The sequence below is a fragment of the Dipodomys merriami genome, unplaced genomic scaffold (assembly GCF_024711535.1).
Source record: "Dipodomys merriami isolate MVZ:Mamm:240054 unplaced genomic scaffold, mDipMer1.0.p SCAF_613, whole genome shotgun sequence".
In the NCBI taxonomy this organism is placed as follows: Eukaryota; Metazoa; Chordata; class Mammalia; order Rodentia; family Heteromyidae; genus Dipodomys; species Dipodomys merriami.
Window position 1 is genome coordinate 584,195 of NW_027206195.1, and position 14,925 is coordinate 599,119.

General features: G+C 44.5%; 1 protein-coding gene across 3 annotated transcripts in view; it reads right to left on the reverse strand.

Annotated features, from left to right (window-relative positions):
* The window catches only part of LOC138814821 (dnaJ homolog subfamily C member 16), a 37,092-nt gene that overhangs the window by 8,360 nt on the left and 13,807 nt on the right, over window positions 1-14,925 (reverse strand). For all 3 annotated transcript variants that reach the window (XM_070003905.1, XM_070003904.1, XM_070003903.1), the window contains 4 exons: window positions 4,971-5,101; window positions 3,409-3,592; window positions 1,495-1,677; window positions 1,290-1,366 (listed from right to left, as the gene is read on the reverse strand). In XM_070003905.1, coding sequence (XP_069860006.1) covers window positions 1,290-1,366; window positions 1,495-1,677; window positions 3,409-3,592; window positions 4,971-5,101 — 575 coding nt within the window. The remainder of the gene's footprint in view (window positions 1-1,289; window positions 1,367-1,494; window positions 1,678-3,408; window positions 3,593-4,970; window positions 5,102-14,925) is intronic.

A 14,925-nucleotide genomic window follows, 5' to 3' on the forward strand; every position in this document is an offset into this window, starting at 1 on the left:
TTGAACTCAGGGCCTGGATGCTGTCCCTGAGCTCCTTTTGCTCAAGGCTAGCATTCTACCACTTTGAGCCACAGCTTCACTTCAGGTTTTCTGGTGGTTAATTGGAGATAAGAGTCTCATGGATTGGCGGGCGCCCGAGGCTCACACTTGTAATCCTAGCTACTCAAGAGGCTGAGATCTGAGGATCATGGTTCAAAGCCAGCCCGGGCAGGAAAGTCGTGAAACACTTTTTTTTGCCGGTCGTGGGGCCTGAACTCTGGGCCTAGGCGCCGTCCTTCAGGTCTTAGCTCAAGGCTAGCACTCTCCCACTTGATCCACAGTACCACTTCTGCTTTTTCTGCTTATGTGGTGCTGAGGAATCGAACCCAGGGTCTCATGCATTCAAGGCAAGCACTCTACCACTGAGCCACCTTTCCAGCCCCAGTCCGTGAAACCCTTATCTCCAATAAACTACCAGAAAACTGGAAGTGGCGCTGTAGCTCAAGTGGTAGAGTGCTAGCCTTGAGCTGAAGAACTGAGGGACAGCGCCCAGACCCAGAGTTCAAGCCACACGACCGACAAAAAAAAAAAAAAAGAGTCTCATGGACTTTCCTTCCCAGGCTGTCTTTGATTCACAAATCTCCTATGAGATTCTTATCTCCAATTAACCAGCAGAAACCCAGAAGTGGAGCTGTGGCTCAAGCAGTAGCCTGGTACCCTTTAGTGAAAAAGCCAAGGAGTGGTACCCAGACCCTGTAAGACCCAGAACAAGAGGTGGACAGTGGTGACTCATGCCTGTAACCTGGCTACTCAGGAGGCTGAGATCTGAAGATTGATATTTGAAGCCAGACCAGGCAGGAAAGTATGTGGGACTCTGATCTTCAATTAACCACCAGAAAACCAGAAGTGGTATGGTGGGTCCAGTGGTAGAGTGCTACCCTTGAGCTGAAGAGCTGAGGGACAGCGCCCAGGCCCAGAGTTCAAGCTCCATGACCAACCAAAAAAAAGGTCCAGAACTAGCACAAAATAAGAAAAGTAAAAAGCATGAGACTGAAAAAATAACGTAAAGCAAAAAGGACTAAAGGTGTGTTCCAAGTAGCAAACACTTGCCTACTAAGTGTGTGAGGCCCTGAATTCAAACTCTCTACTACCAAAAAAAAAAAAAGTCCAATTAAATTACTGAAAGACAGCAGCTGTTGGAAATGTACCATCAGTTTCCCACTGACATCCACAGGATGGTCTCTTCCCAAAAGATAAATGATAAGGCTGAAATCAACCCAGAAAGCAACCCTCGCTAGCTATCTTCCTACCAGTTGTTGTGAAACACGCTATCCCAGATGTCTTCGAGGTAGTCTGAGGCAGAGTAGAACCACCGCAAGAGGAACATCTGTCGGGAGAGAAAGCGAGATGGTCAGTCAGGACTGAATGCAGAGGGAGAGCTTCAGCCTGACACAGAGCTGTCAGCAGAGCCGGGCGGCCAGCCTCCCCTCCGAGATCTGAGGCCAGGATGCTCACAGGGGCAAGCTCATCCATCAACTCTGGAAGCACAGCCTCTGAGGACAGAAGGGCTGGATCTTTCCGCAGCTGGTCAAGGTAACCCAGAAGGACAAATCTGTCACTTTCACTCCCGGTCCAGGGGTCTTCCAGCGTTTTATACACTACCCTTCCAGCTGTGTTGCGCCTTTCTAATATAGACACCTGTGAGAACAGAAGAAAACCATCACAAATCTCAAAAGCAGCCAGGTGTGCTAGCACATACCTGTAATCCTAGCAATTGGCAGCTGGGAGGATCACAGGTTCAAGGCCAGCCTGGACTGCATAGGTAGACTGCTTCATAAAAATAAAAGCCCTCCAAAACCCAAAAACCAAAAGAGAAGTCTCAAAAGTGTGCTATAGCTATTTAGAAATCAGCAATATGCTCAAATATAAATGTTAGGGAGACTAACTAATACTTGCAGAGACTAAAATATTTTTTCTTTTTTAGGGGGCAGAACTGAGGTTTGAACTCAGGGCCTTGTGCTTGCTAGGCAGGTGCTCTACCACCTGAACCATATCCCCAACACTGATTGAAAAATTTCTGACAGAAGAAATTAATATTACTGTTTAATGAGATAGAGTCTCATTAAGTTGCTCAGTGTGGTGTTGAATTCCTAGGGTCAAGAGATCCTTTGGTCCTGAAAGCAATTACTTTTAAGGCCTTTTTTTTGGTTAGTCATGGGGCCTGGGCACTGTCCCTGAGCTCTTCAGCTCAAGGCGAGTACTCTACCACTTGAGCCACAGCACCACTTTCAGTTTTCTGGTGGTTTATTGGAGATAAGAGTCTCACAGACTTTCTTACCCAGGCTGGCTTTGAACCGTGATGCTCAGATCTCAGCCTCCTGAGTAGCTAGGATTACAGGCATGAGCCACAGGGGCCTAGCAAGGCTTTCCCCCACCCCACCCCCAAAACACTGTGTTCTATAACTTCTGACTTAATGTGGATTTTTCAAGAAAGGAAGCCTTTGTGTTTTTTTGGTTGTGGTGCTTGAACTCTGGGCCTGGGCTCTGTCCCTCAGCTCTTCAGCTCAAGGCAAGCACTCTACTACTTGAGCCACAGTGCCACTTCTGGTTTTCTGGTGGCTTATTGGAGATAAGAGTTTCATGGACTTTCCTGCTTGGACTGGCTTTGAACTGCAATCTTCAGATCTCAGCCTCCTGAGTAGCTAGGATTACAGGCGTGAGCCACCAGCGCCCGGCTTGAAACCTTTGTTTTATAGAGATTTTTCCATGATTTCCAAAATGACCACAGAGACAGAAGAATTGTTTGCGGTGCTGATGATGGAGCCCAGGGCCTTGCTCTACACTGACCACATCCCTGATCCCAGAAAAGACTCATGATCCAAAAAGAGTGATGACAAAGCAGGGAAAAGAAGGAGATCCAATAAGATGACATGGAAGAGGCAGAAGGGGCGGATTTCCAAAGCACGATCATTATCAGTGGCCTGAAGATTTGGAACAATCTGGCATCCATCTGGGACCTGCCAGAACTGATCTGACATACGGAGAGCCTGGTGAGAAGGTCCGCCAGGTGCTAGTGCCTCGTGCCTGTAATGCTAATCACAGGCTGAGGACTGAGGACTGTGGTTCAAAGCCAGACCCGGCAGACAAATCTGAGAGACTCTCATCTTGAACAAACCAGCAAAAAGGTAGAAGGGAGGTGTGGCTCAAAGAGTACAGGCCAGCCTTAAGTTAAAAACAAAGGGAAGAGAGCATAAGGTCCTGAGTTCAAGCCTGGTACCAGCCCTCTCTGCGGAGGCCCCAATACATCTCTGGATGTGAAAGACGGCTGTCCTCGGAGGCTGCCAGAACACTCTTCAAGCTTTCCAGATTAAATGGAACAGAGGGCCAGGGTCTTGAAAAGAGCATAGGGTCAGGAGAATTAGGGCTCACCGCTGACTTCCCCTGAAATGCCTCGCTGTTGGGGAGCAGGGTGCTGGCGAATTCCTGCTGCCGGCCACTGTACACGTGCACAAATCTCACTGTGTCTTGTGTGTTTGCCAAGGCGAAGGACAGGAAGGCCTCAAAGGCTTTGCTCATCTTGGTGGCCTCTGCAGTCAGCAAGACCACACAGTACCTGTACAAGCAAAAGAGAGCAGGTTACACACAATCTTGGGACAGGCCCAGGATGCAGAAGGCCAGTGGAGAGAAGAAGGGGAGACCCATCCCATTGTACAGACTGCCAGTGAAAGCTGTCATATATAGAGGATGGAAAGGAGACTCCCAACTCACCAGTGACCCTCTCCTTTTCCCGAATGCTGGTGTTCCCCCAAACCCAACTCCAGCTTGGCCTTTAGGACTTTCTTTTAAGGGGCTTTTTGTGTTACTGAAGGTCCACTTCCTTTGCGAGTCATATTGGAAGCTTAATCATTCATTCATTCATTCATCCAACCAAATACTTATCAAGTACTTACTATATGCCAAAACTTACTCTACACATTTACTATATAAAACAGACTGCATTCCTGCCCTTGTGGAAGTCAGTCTAGAGAAGAAGCTAGGTGTTAAATAAATAAATGGCTATCTCCTAATAGCTAACCACAGTGCTAGGACAAAAAGAAGAGGAGGAAGCAGAGAGAGCCCAGTGTGGGGTGGAAATCATATTTTGACAGACAGGTTGGTCAGGGGAATGTTGAGCCCAGACCTGAATTAAAAGAGTCACGAGAGCATAGACTGGCCTGAATGAGGCCCTTCAGAGATTACAGGTGTGTGCCTCTGGCAACTGCTGGTCCAGATATCTTTTACGTATGACATAGCCATAAGTTGAGAACCCCTAATCCATCAGTCTGAGAAGGTACAATAAATGTTTCCCTGTATTTCCAGGCTTTTCAGAGACTGTGTAATAATACTTTGCATACATATTGTATTGAATATGTATGCCTTGACCTTTCCAATTCCCCATTGTTATTTATCATGTCCTCAGTGATCTCCCTTTCCTGGATCCTCTGCAAGACTCACAGAGGCTCAGCATGAGTGAAATGTTGTAGCAGGGATAGCTGTCACTCCAGGCTTTACCAACCAAGCCTTCTGGACTCTGAAGACTCTGATGATCTGCATTTTTTTTTTCTTTTTTTTGGGTCCAGTCGTGGGGCCTGAACTCTGGGCCTGGGTGCTGTCCCTCAGCTCTTCAGCTCAAGGCTAGTACTCTGCCACTTGAGCCACAGCGCCACTTCCGGCTTTTTTCTTTTTGCTTATGTGGTGCTGAGGAATTGAACCCAGGGCCTCATGCATGCAAGGCAAGCACTCTACCACTGAGCCACCTTCCCAGCCCTGATAATCTGCATCTTGATGGCCTCTCTAATGCCAGGCTTGATCATTCAACAATTTGGACCTATCTATCCCTAACCTCTCAGTCAGCCATTACTCAGTGGCTGCGGAATCAATTGGATCCCAGGGTGATGCTGAACTGTCCTATAGGAGCAGGCCCTGTACTGGGCCAAGCTCCGTGTTCTTACTTCCTCTGTCGGTGAGAGCGCTTCACGGGGCAGAGTTCATGGAAGAGCTTCTGGCTGGTGAGACGGGCTGCCAATAGGTACTTGTTCTGGGTGATGAAGTCATCAATGACATGCTTCTTTAGCCCGCGCGCCTGCGGGGAAACCAAGAAAAATCAAGAAGCTCTTGTTTCTCCACCATGTAGAAACAGCCCACGGGAATGCATTTTGCCTCCATTCTTACTAAAAATAATGACACATCAACCATATAGCCAAGTAAGGGAATGCTTGTACTTGCTTGTACTTAATTAAATGAAAGCACATACCTTTATTTGGAAATTAAGAAACATATTTTGAATAAGCCATTGATCTAAGAAGTAGGTTTTCTAACATTGGCTAGGTTTTTGATTCATTCACTCATCCAAACCCTGAGTACTTACTAGATAAATACTATTTATCAAGCTTTGAGATACAGAGGTAGTAGCGCTTGGAGGTTAATCTTAAAATAATATTGAGCCACATGAAGTTGTGGTCCCAGTTACTTGGGGGCTGAGGTGCCAGGACAGCTAGAGTCCAGGATTCAATGCCTGATTGGATAAAATAGTGAGACTTTGTTCTAAAAAACAGCCACAATTAAAAATTAATTAGTAAAGCTGGGTACTGGTGGCTCACACCTGTAATCCTAGCTACTCAGGAGACTGAGGTCTGGGGATCATGGTTTGAAGCCAGACTGGTCAGGAAATGTGAGATTTTTGCCTCCAATAAATCACTTTAGGAGGGGGGACCAAGATGGCGACAGGGCAGTAGGGAAACGCCACAGCTCTCTCCAACCAAAAAGAGAGTTCGAGTTCCAACGCTTAATCTCCCCAAGAGACCGACAACAACAAAAAGACGAACACTCAGAGAAAAACCAGAGGCGGAAAATAACAAAAAAAGAAAGAGGAAAAGAAGAATTTCAGAACAGAGAAAAGCGAAGACCCCTCCCCCAACCTTTACTGGCCGCGCAGCAGTGCGCCAAGCTACCGGCCAGCCGGCCCGGCGGGGGCTGCTGGAGCCCCAGAGACACAGGGGGCCGCTTGCAGATCACCAGGTACCGGTTTGCAGAACAGCGGATTGCCAGGAACAGAGAAACCTACCAGCCGGGAGTCTCCACGAGGATCCCACCCCCACCCCTCACTCTCCACCGGAGCAGAGAGGCTCCATCCCGCCAAAGCCACTCGGCACCAGCAGCGCGACAAAGGGACCTGTCGGCAGACCACCCGCCCGATAGGCAGACCACCCGCCCGATCGCGATCGCAACCCGGCGGGGCCATCTGGGCCCCAGAGGCACCGCGAAGAAGCTGCCTGAGCGTGGACACTTTTGACCAGACAGCTTCGACAGAGGCAGTGACAGAAAAGAATCACACAGAGCCACCACCGCCCAACCCAGCCCGCAACCACCCCAACTGAACTCGGATTGCAACAACAACTGACAACCTACACCACACAGAAACAACCAGCTCCAGGGTGAGTACCCCACAGGGGACAGTGTATCCCTCAAGGGAGACCAGAGCTGGAGGGAATCCCCAGACGCTGACCTAGACTCCCTACCCCAACACCCAGACCACAGGACCCACTAAAACTGGGAACTGTTTGAGAGCTCCACCAGCCCGTGGAGCACACTCAGCTGGCCAGGCTAGAGCAAGAGCGCCCCTGGAAGGGAGCTTAAATGCCCAAGCCAGGAACAGTGCCCCTGGGTCAAGACTACCAACAGTAGAAGAAATTTGAACTGTGTCCCTCAGGCTGTATAACCTAGGTGGTATACACATCAGCACAGGCCTAACAAGCGCGCTCCAGGCTGGGGCCGGAACCAGGCCCGGGGATCCGGCGCCTGAACAACACGACCAATTCCTCCCAACTGAAGTAAAAAGCTGAGCATGCGCCTCAACAGAGGGGAGAAAACCAGGAAACAACACTCCCCGGGAAGCACGCCTGTGACAACAAAAGACCTGGAGGCCCAGGACAAGAGAAGCCCAAACCCCACCAAAACTCCACCCATATACCCTAGACTGGGAATTGGGCAACACAGGCTGCCAGCACCTGATAGTAAGCAGGAGCTCAGACTGTTAAGGCGGCTCAGCAATAGAGTGATAGTCTTGGATGTATGAGGCCCTGGATCTGATTCCTCAGCATCACAAAAGCAAAAAGGGTCAGAAGTGGTGCTGTGGCTCAAATGGTAGGGTGCCAGCCTTGAGCTGAAGAGCTAAGGGACAGCACCCAAACCTAGAGTTCAAGCCCACAACCAGCCCAAAACAAACAAACAAAAACACATCAGGAGCCCATAGCAGACTCCAGTATTTGGGAGAGTGTATCCAGAGCATCTGTTCTTCACAAGAGCACCCGTAGGAGCAAACACAAGCAGCCTAGGCTGCTCAACCCTTCCAAAGGCGGGAACTGCCAGCAATCTACAGCAGAGAGCTGAGAATCCTAAGTAAGTCAGAATAGCAGCTGGAAATAGGCTCCCAACAGAACCCAGATCAGGCACAGACTCTCTCTACCAATACAGAATCAGCAACCAAGCAAAGACAGACACACCAAAACAAAATTGAAGAGCAGTCTCCTGAACCTCCATGCAAAAATCACAGAGAAAAATCACAAGGTTTACCACCACCCAGGACAGCAAGCTCACCTCAAAAGCCAGCAGCCACGCAGGGGAGAGCCCCAGTGGGAGCAAAGCAGGAATGGAAGACAAAAGCTACATCCAAGGGTTGCTGGAGGCAATGACTCAAGAAATAAAGCGAGAAATTGATCAGAAATTGAAAGAGCACAAGGATGAACTATCAAAAGAGATACAGGATATCAAACAAGAGTTGGATGCAAAAATAGAAGCTGCACAAACCTCAGTAAGAAGTGAGATAAACGCCAAATTAGAGGTAATGCATACCTCATTGAGAGGTGAGATCAGTACTCTGAGAACCAACATTGAATCCATAAAGGGATCCATTTCCTCCATGCAAACCACAATAGAAGCCACGATCAACAGAGTAATGAAATGGAAGGTAGAGTGTCAGATACAGAAGACAGAATACACCAACTGGACCAAAAAGTGACAGATATGGAAAAAATCACTCAAATTAAACCAAAGGGAAATTCAAGAGCAAGCAGATAATGCTAAGAAATTTAACCTTCGCATAATCGGAGTGGACGAAGGTGAGGAATTCCAGAGCAAGGGAATGCAACACCTATTTAACAATATAATCAATGAAAATTTTCCCCACCTCAAAAACGACCATCTTAACTACATCACAGAAGCTTATCGAACACCCAACAAGCAAGATCCCAGGAGAAACACTTCTAGACACATTATAGTAAAAATGATAGATCTGAATAATAAGGAAACAATCCTGCATGCAGCAAAAATGAAGAAGGAGCTATACTACAACGGGAAAAAAATTAGAATCACTGCAGATCTCTCCACACAAACAATGAATGCAAGAAAAGCCTGGGAAAGCACCATATGAGCCCTGAGAGCCAATAACTGCCAACCCAGACTAATATACCCGGCAAAGCTAGCATTCACATTTGATGGAGAACTGAAAACTTTTAATAGCAAAGAAAAACTAAATGAATACATAAACATTAAGCCAGCATTACAAAGAATTCTAAGAGGGGGGACACAACCTGAAGAAAACAACCAGGAACTGGGGCCTGCCCCAAACAGGCGTTACTCAAAGTCTAACTGAGCAAGCACAGGAGGAAAGGAAAGAAGAAAAACTTAGGAAAACGGAATGGCAGGGACAACAATGCATCTCTCTATACTTTCTCTTAATATAAATGGGCTGAATTCGCCAATTAAAAGAAAACGAACTGAGGACTGGATCAGAAAACAAGACCCATCCATCTGTTGCCTTCAGGAGACCCACCTCTCAGCCAAACATACAAACAAACTCAGAGTGAAGGGGTGGAAAAGGATCTACCAATCAAACGCCCCCAGTAAGAAAGCAGGTGTAGCTATCCTGATATCTGACAAAATAAACTTTTCATTAAAATAGTACAGAAAGACAAGGACAGACACTACATATTAATAAAGGGAACAATCCAAGAGGAGGATATAACCATCATCAACTTATATGCCCCAAATATTGGTGCACCCAGATATGTCAAACAAATGCTCTCAAACTTACAGAATAAAATAGATCCCAATACGATAATACTAGGAGACTTTAACACACCACTCTCACCAAAGGACAGGTCTATCAACCAGAGGATTGGCAAAGAAGCTACCGATTTAAGAGAGGCCATACTCCAAGCAGAATTAACTGACATCTACTGAGTATTTCACCCTAAAACAACACAGTACACATTCTTCTCAGCAGCTCACGGAACTTTCTCTAAAATAGACCATATCATAGTTCATGCAAGGAACTTAAGCAAATACAAAGGGATCGACATAATCCCCTGTGTCCTATCTGACCACAGTGGAATCAACCTAGTTCTCAATAACAAAGCATACCGCAGAAATTTCTCTAATACATGGAAATTGAACAGCACACTCCTTAACAATGCCTGGATAACAGAAGAGATCAGAGAAGAAATAAAGCATTTCCTACAACTCAATGAAAATGAAAACACCTCACAAAGAAACTTGTGGGACACAGCAAAAGCAGTCCTGAGGGGCAAATTTATTGCCCTCAGTGCCCACATCAAGAGAATGGAGACAGACCAAGTAAATAATCTCATGTTGCAATTAAAACAGCTAGAAAAACAAGAAAAAATGGGACCTAAAGCTACTAGACGAAGCCAGATAACCAAATTAAAAGCAGAGATTAACCAATTAGAAAATCAGAAAACCATAACCAAAATAAACCAAACAAAAAGCTGGTTCTTTGAAAAAATAAACAAAATTGATGGCCCATTGGCTAGATTAATTAAAAAAAGAAGAGAGGAAACCCATATTAATAGGATTAGGGATGCCACGGGAAACATCACAACACGTACCCAAGATATCCAAACAATTCTAACAGACTACTTTCAAAAGCTATACTCTCTAAAGGAAGAAAATCGGGCAGAAATGGATGCATTTTTAGAGAAATACAAGTTGCCCAAACTGAGCAAAGAAGAAGTTAACCAATTAAATAAGCCAATATCCTATAATGAGATACAGGAAGCTATCAAAAGTCTTCCAACAAAAAAAAGCCCAGGACCAGATGGATTCACAGCAGAATTCTATAAGACCTTTAAACAAGAACTAATACCCATACTCCTCAAGCTCTTCAGAGAAACAGAGAAGGAGGGAGCTATCCCAAACTCATTCTACGAAGCCAATATCACACTCATCCCCAAACCAGGCAAAGACCCAACCAAAAAGGAGAATTACAGGCCAATCTCCTTGATGAACACAGATGCAAAGATCCTTAACAAGATTCTAGCTAACAGAATCCAGAAACACATAAAAAAAATAATTCACTATCACCAGGTAGGCTTCATCCCAGAGACACAGGGATGGTTTAACATACGTAAGTCAATAAATGTAATCCAACATATCAACAGAGCCAAGGTCAAGAATCACATGATTATCGCCACAGATGCAGAAAAGGCCTTTGACAAAATTCAACATTCATTCATGCTAAAAGCTCTGGAGAAAATAGGAATAGAAGGAACATTTCTAAAAACAATAAAAGCCATTTATGACAGACCAATAGCCAATATTATACTTAATGGGGAAAAGCTACAACCAATTCTCCTAAAATCAGGAACAAGGCAAGGATGCCCACTGTCTCCACTCCTCTTCAATATAGTCCTAGAACCCTTAGCCAGGGCAATAAGGCAAGAAAAAGACATTAAAGGGATCCGCATAGGGAAAGAAGAAGTTAAACTATCCCTTTTTGCAGATGACATGATACTATACCTCCACGATCCCAAAAACTACATCCCCAAACTCTTAGAAATCATAAATCACTTCGGCAAAATAGCAGGATACAAAATAAACCCACAAAAATCAGTTGCCTTCCTATACACTGATAATGTACAGGAAGAGAGAGAAATAAAGGGAGCAACCCCATTCACAATAACCTCCCGAAAAATAAAATATTTAGGAATTAACCTAACCAAAGATGTAAAAGAACTATTTAATGAGAACTATAAAAAGTTAAAGAAAGAAATTGCAGAAGACACTAGGAAATGGAAAGACCTCCCATGCTCCTGGATAGGCCGACTTAATATAGTAAAGATGGTAATACTTCCAAAACTAATATACAAATTCAACGCAATTCCTATTAAAATCCCAATGACGTACATCACTGAAATACAGAAAACAGTCCAAAAATTCATATGGAACAACAAAAGACCTAGAATAGCCAAAACAATTCTAGGGGATAAAGACAATATGGGAGGGCTATCCATGCCGAACTTCAAACTCTACTACAGAGCTATAATAACAAAGACAGCATGGTACTGGCACAAAAACAGACCCGAAGACCAATGGAACAGAATAGAAGATCCAGAAATAAATCCACAGGCCTACAGCCAGCTGATATTCGACAAAGGAGCCAAAGACATACAATGGAAGAAACACAGCCTCTTCAACCGCTGGTGCTGGGAAAACTGGGCAGCCACATGCAGAAAACTAAAAGTGGACCCCAGCCTATCACCATGCACCAACATCAACTCAAAATGGATTAAAGACCTTAACATTAAACCTTAATCTCTGAAACTACTGCAGGACAGAGTAGGAGAGACACTTGAACTAATAGGCACAGGAAGGAACTTCCTGAACAGAGTCCCAGGGGGTCACAACAAGTTGGAGAGAGACTCGACAAATGGGATTACCTTAAAATAAAAAGCTTCTGCACAGATAAAGCTATTGCAACCAAGCTAGAAAGACAACCAACTAATTGGGAAAAAATATTTACCAGCAATATATCAGACAAGGGGTTAACATCCTGTATATACAGGGAACTCAAGAAACTAATCCCTCCCAAACCTAACAAACCAATTACTAAATGGGCAAGGGAACTAAAGAGGGACTTCTCAAATGAAGAAATAAAAATGGCAAAGAAACACATGAGGAAATGTTCATCATCCCTGATGGTAAAGGAAATGCAAATAAAGACAACCCTGAGATACCACCTTACCCCAGTCAGAATGTCCCACATCCACAAATCAGCCAACGACAAATACTGGAGGGGATGTGGAGAACGAGGAACGCTATTACACTGCTGGTGGGAATGTACACTCATACAACCACTTTAGAAAGCAGTCTGGAGGGTCCTTAGAAAGCTAAAGATTGACCTCCCTTACGACCCAGTCATACCACTTCTAGGCATCTACCCTGAACAGGAACCAATATACAAGAACATGTGCACCTCCATGTTTATTGCAGCACTGTTCGCAATAGCTAGGATATGGAAACAACCTAGATGCCCCACCACAGATGAATGGATCCAAAAATTGTGGTATCTATACACAATGGAATATTATGCAGCCATTAGAAATGACAAAATAATGGCATTTGCAGGGAAATGGATGGAGCTAGAAGGAATCATGTTGAGCGAGGTAAGCCAAGAACGAAGAGACAAACAGTACATGGTCTCCCTGATAAGTGGATGCTAAATCCAAAATGTTAGGTGATATGACAAAACAAACAGGACTTAAGAAACAAAGAACTCCCACTCATCTGGTTGAACCACTACCAAATATCCCCATGCTGCTGATCACATATATGGTATGTAACATGTGAGCACCGTTATATATTACAGACTGTGATAGACAATTTGCTCCAGGAAAGTTAGAATGAACTTGTGACTTTAAATGAGCATCATTATTCCACAATACTGTGAATTTCTGGAAATTATGTAATCACTTAATCACAATAAAAAAAAAAAAAAAAAGAACCTGGGGAAGGGAGGGAGGGAGGGGATGGTAGGGGGAAAACAATGGAGGGGGTAACAATGTTCAAGAGGAAGTGTACTCATTACCTCACTCATGTAACTGTAACCCTCTGTATAGTATCTTTACAATAAAAAAATTAAAAAAAAAAAAAAAGAGCTCAGGGACAAGCGCCCAGGCCCTGAGTTCAAACGCCACCACTGACAAAAATAAAGATAAAAACAAAAGAGACTTCAAAAAAAAAAAAAGTTACTTTAATTTGAAAAATTAGATAGGAGTAATTTCTAAAAAATATATAAATCTGAAAAAAAAAGAAAAACTTGTTATAGTTACGTAATGATAAAAGTAATCACAAAGTCTTTCCTTAAGACTCAAGTTTTCAGGCTAGGAATCTGGCTGAGTTCAAACCCCAGGACTGGCCAAAAAAAAAAAAAAAAAAGACTCAGTTTTTGCCCAGGCTAGCCGACAGCGATTCTCATAGTTACAGTTCCCCTGTAGCTGGAGGGACACGTATATACTGCTGGGGCTGTTTATTGGTTGGGGTAGGATCTCATGAACTTTTTGCCTGAGCTGGCCTTGAACTTCAATCATCCTGATCTCCACTTCTCACATAGCTGGGGTGATAAGTCAAAGTCAATATTTAAAAATCAATTGCAGGGGGCTGGGAAGTTGGCTCAGTGGTAGAGTGTTTGCCTCACATGAATGAGGCCCTGGGTTTTAGCACCACATAAGCAGAAAAAAAAAAGCTGGAAGTGGCACCGTGGCTCAAGTGATAGGGTGCTAGCCTTAAGCTGAAAAGCTGAGGGATAGCGCCCAGGCCCAAAGTTCAGGCCTCACGACCGACAAAAAAAAAAAAAAAATCAATTGCAGAGCTGGGAATGTGGCTTAGTGGTAGAGTGCTTGCCTACCATGCACGAAGCCTTGGGTTTGATTCCTTAGTACACATAAACACAGAAATCTGGAAGTGGACTATGGCTCAAGTGGTAGCATGCTAGCCTTGAGAGAAAAAAAAAATCAGTTGCATTACTTTACCCAACAGAAAATTTAAGAGATGCTCTTTTTTTTTTAGATTTTGGGTCAGGTCGTGGGGCCTGAACTCTGGGCCTGGGCGCTGTCCCTCAGCTCTTCAGCTCAAGGCTAGCGCTCTACCACTTGAGCCACAGCGCCACTTCCGGCTTTTTTCTTTTTGCTTATGTGGTGCTGAGGAATCGAACCCAGGGCCTCAGGCATGCAAGGCAAGTGCTCTACCACTGAGCCACCTTCCCAGCCCCAAGAGATGCTCTTTTTAGCAGTATAAAAAGATGAGGTTCCTAGAAATAGGCTGATAAAATATAATTTAATCATATCAATATGGAAGTAGTGGTGTTTTAGCTCAGTGTGCTTGCTAGGCAGAAATATGTGATGTGATGTGATGTGTGTGTGTGTGTGTGTGTGTGCGCTCGCGTGTGCTGGTCTCAAGGCAGCTTGAACTCAGAGCCTGGGGGCTGTCCCTGAGCTTTGGGGTTCAAAGCTAGCACTCTACCATTTGAGCCATAGCTCTACTTCTGGCTTTTTGGTGGTTAATTGGAATGAGTCTCTTAGACTTTTCTGCTCAGGCTGGCTTTGACCTGCAATCCTCAGATCTCAGCTACCTGAATGCCATCAGCACTTAGCTGATTTTTACAGAGAAACTGTAATACCTATTGAGATGTACAAATGACTTAAACGAATGGAGTAGGTATATCATGTCCACTGGATAGAAGGCCTTGATTTTTCTACATGTCTAAGTGACTTAATGAGCTAATATAAACCCAAGTAGTTTTTTGCTTTGATTCAATGTAACCTGCTGGAATTTAAAATATATACAAAAAGAATTACCAAAGACCCAGAATAGCCAAGGTAGTGTGTGTTTGTGTGTGTGTGTGTGTGTGTGTGTGTGTGTGTGTGTGTGTGTGTGTGTGTGTGTGTGTGTGTGTGTGTGTGTGTTGCTTTTTGTTTTTTTTTAGAGGAACAGCTTACTCTAAGGAAAAGGAAAGAAATGTACATATTACCCCATGTGGAAGAGATAGTTGTACTGTCAAAGCTCATAGAATTCACAAATGTTATAGACCATTGATGATGACAATTTGCCTTG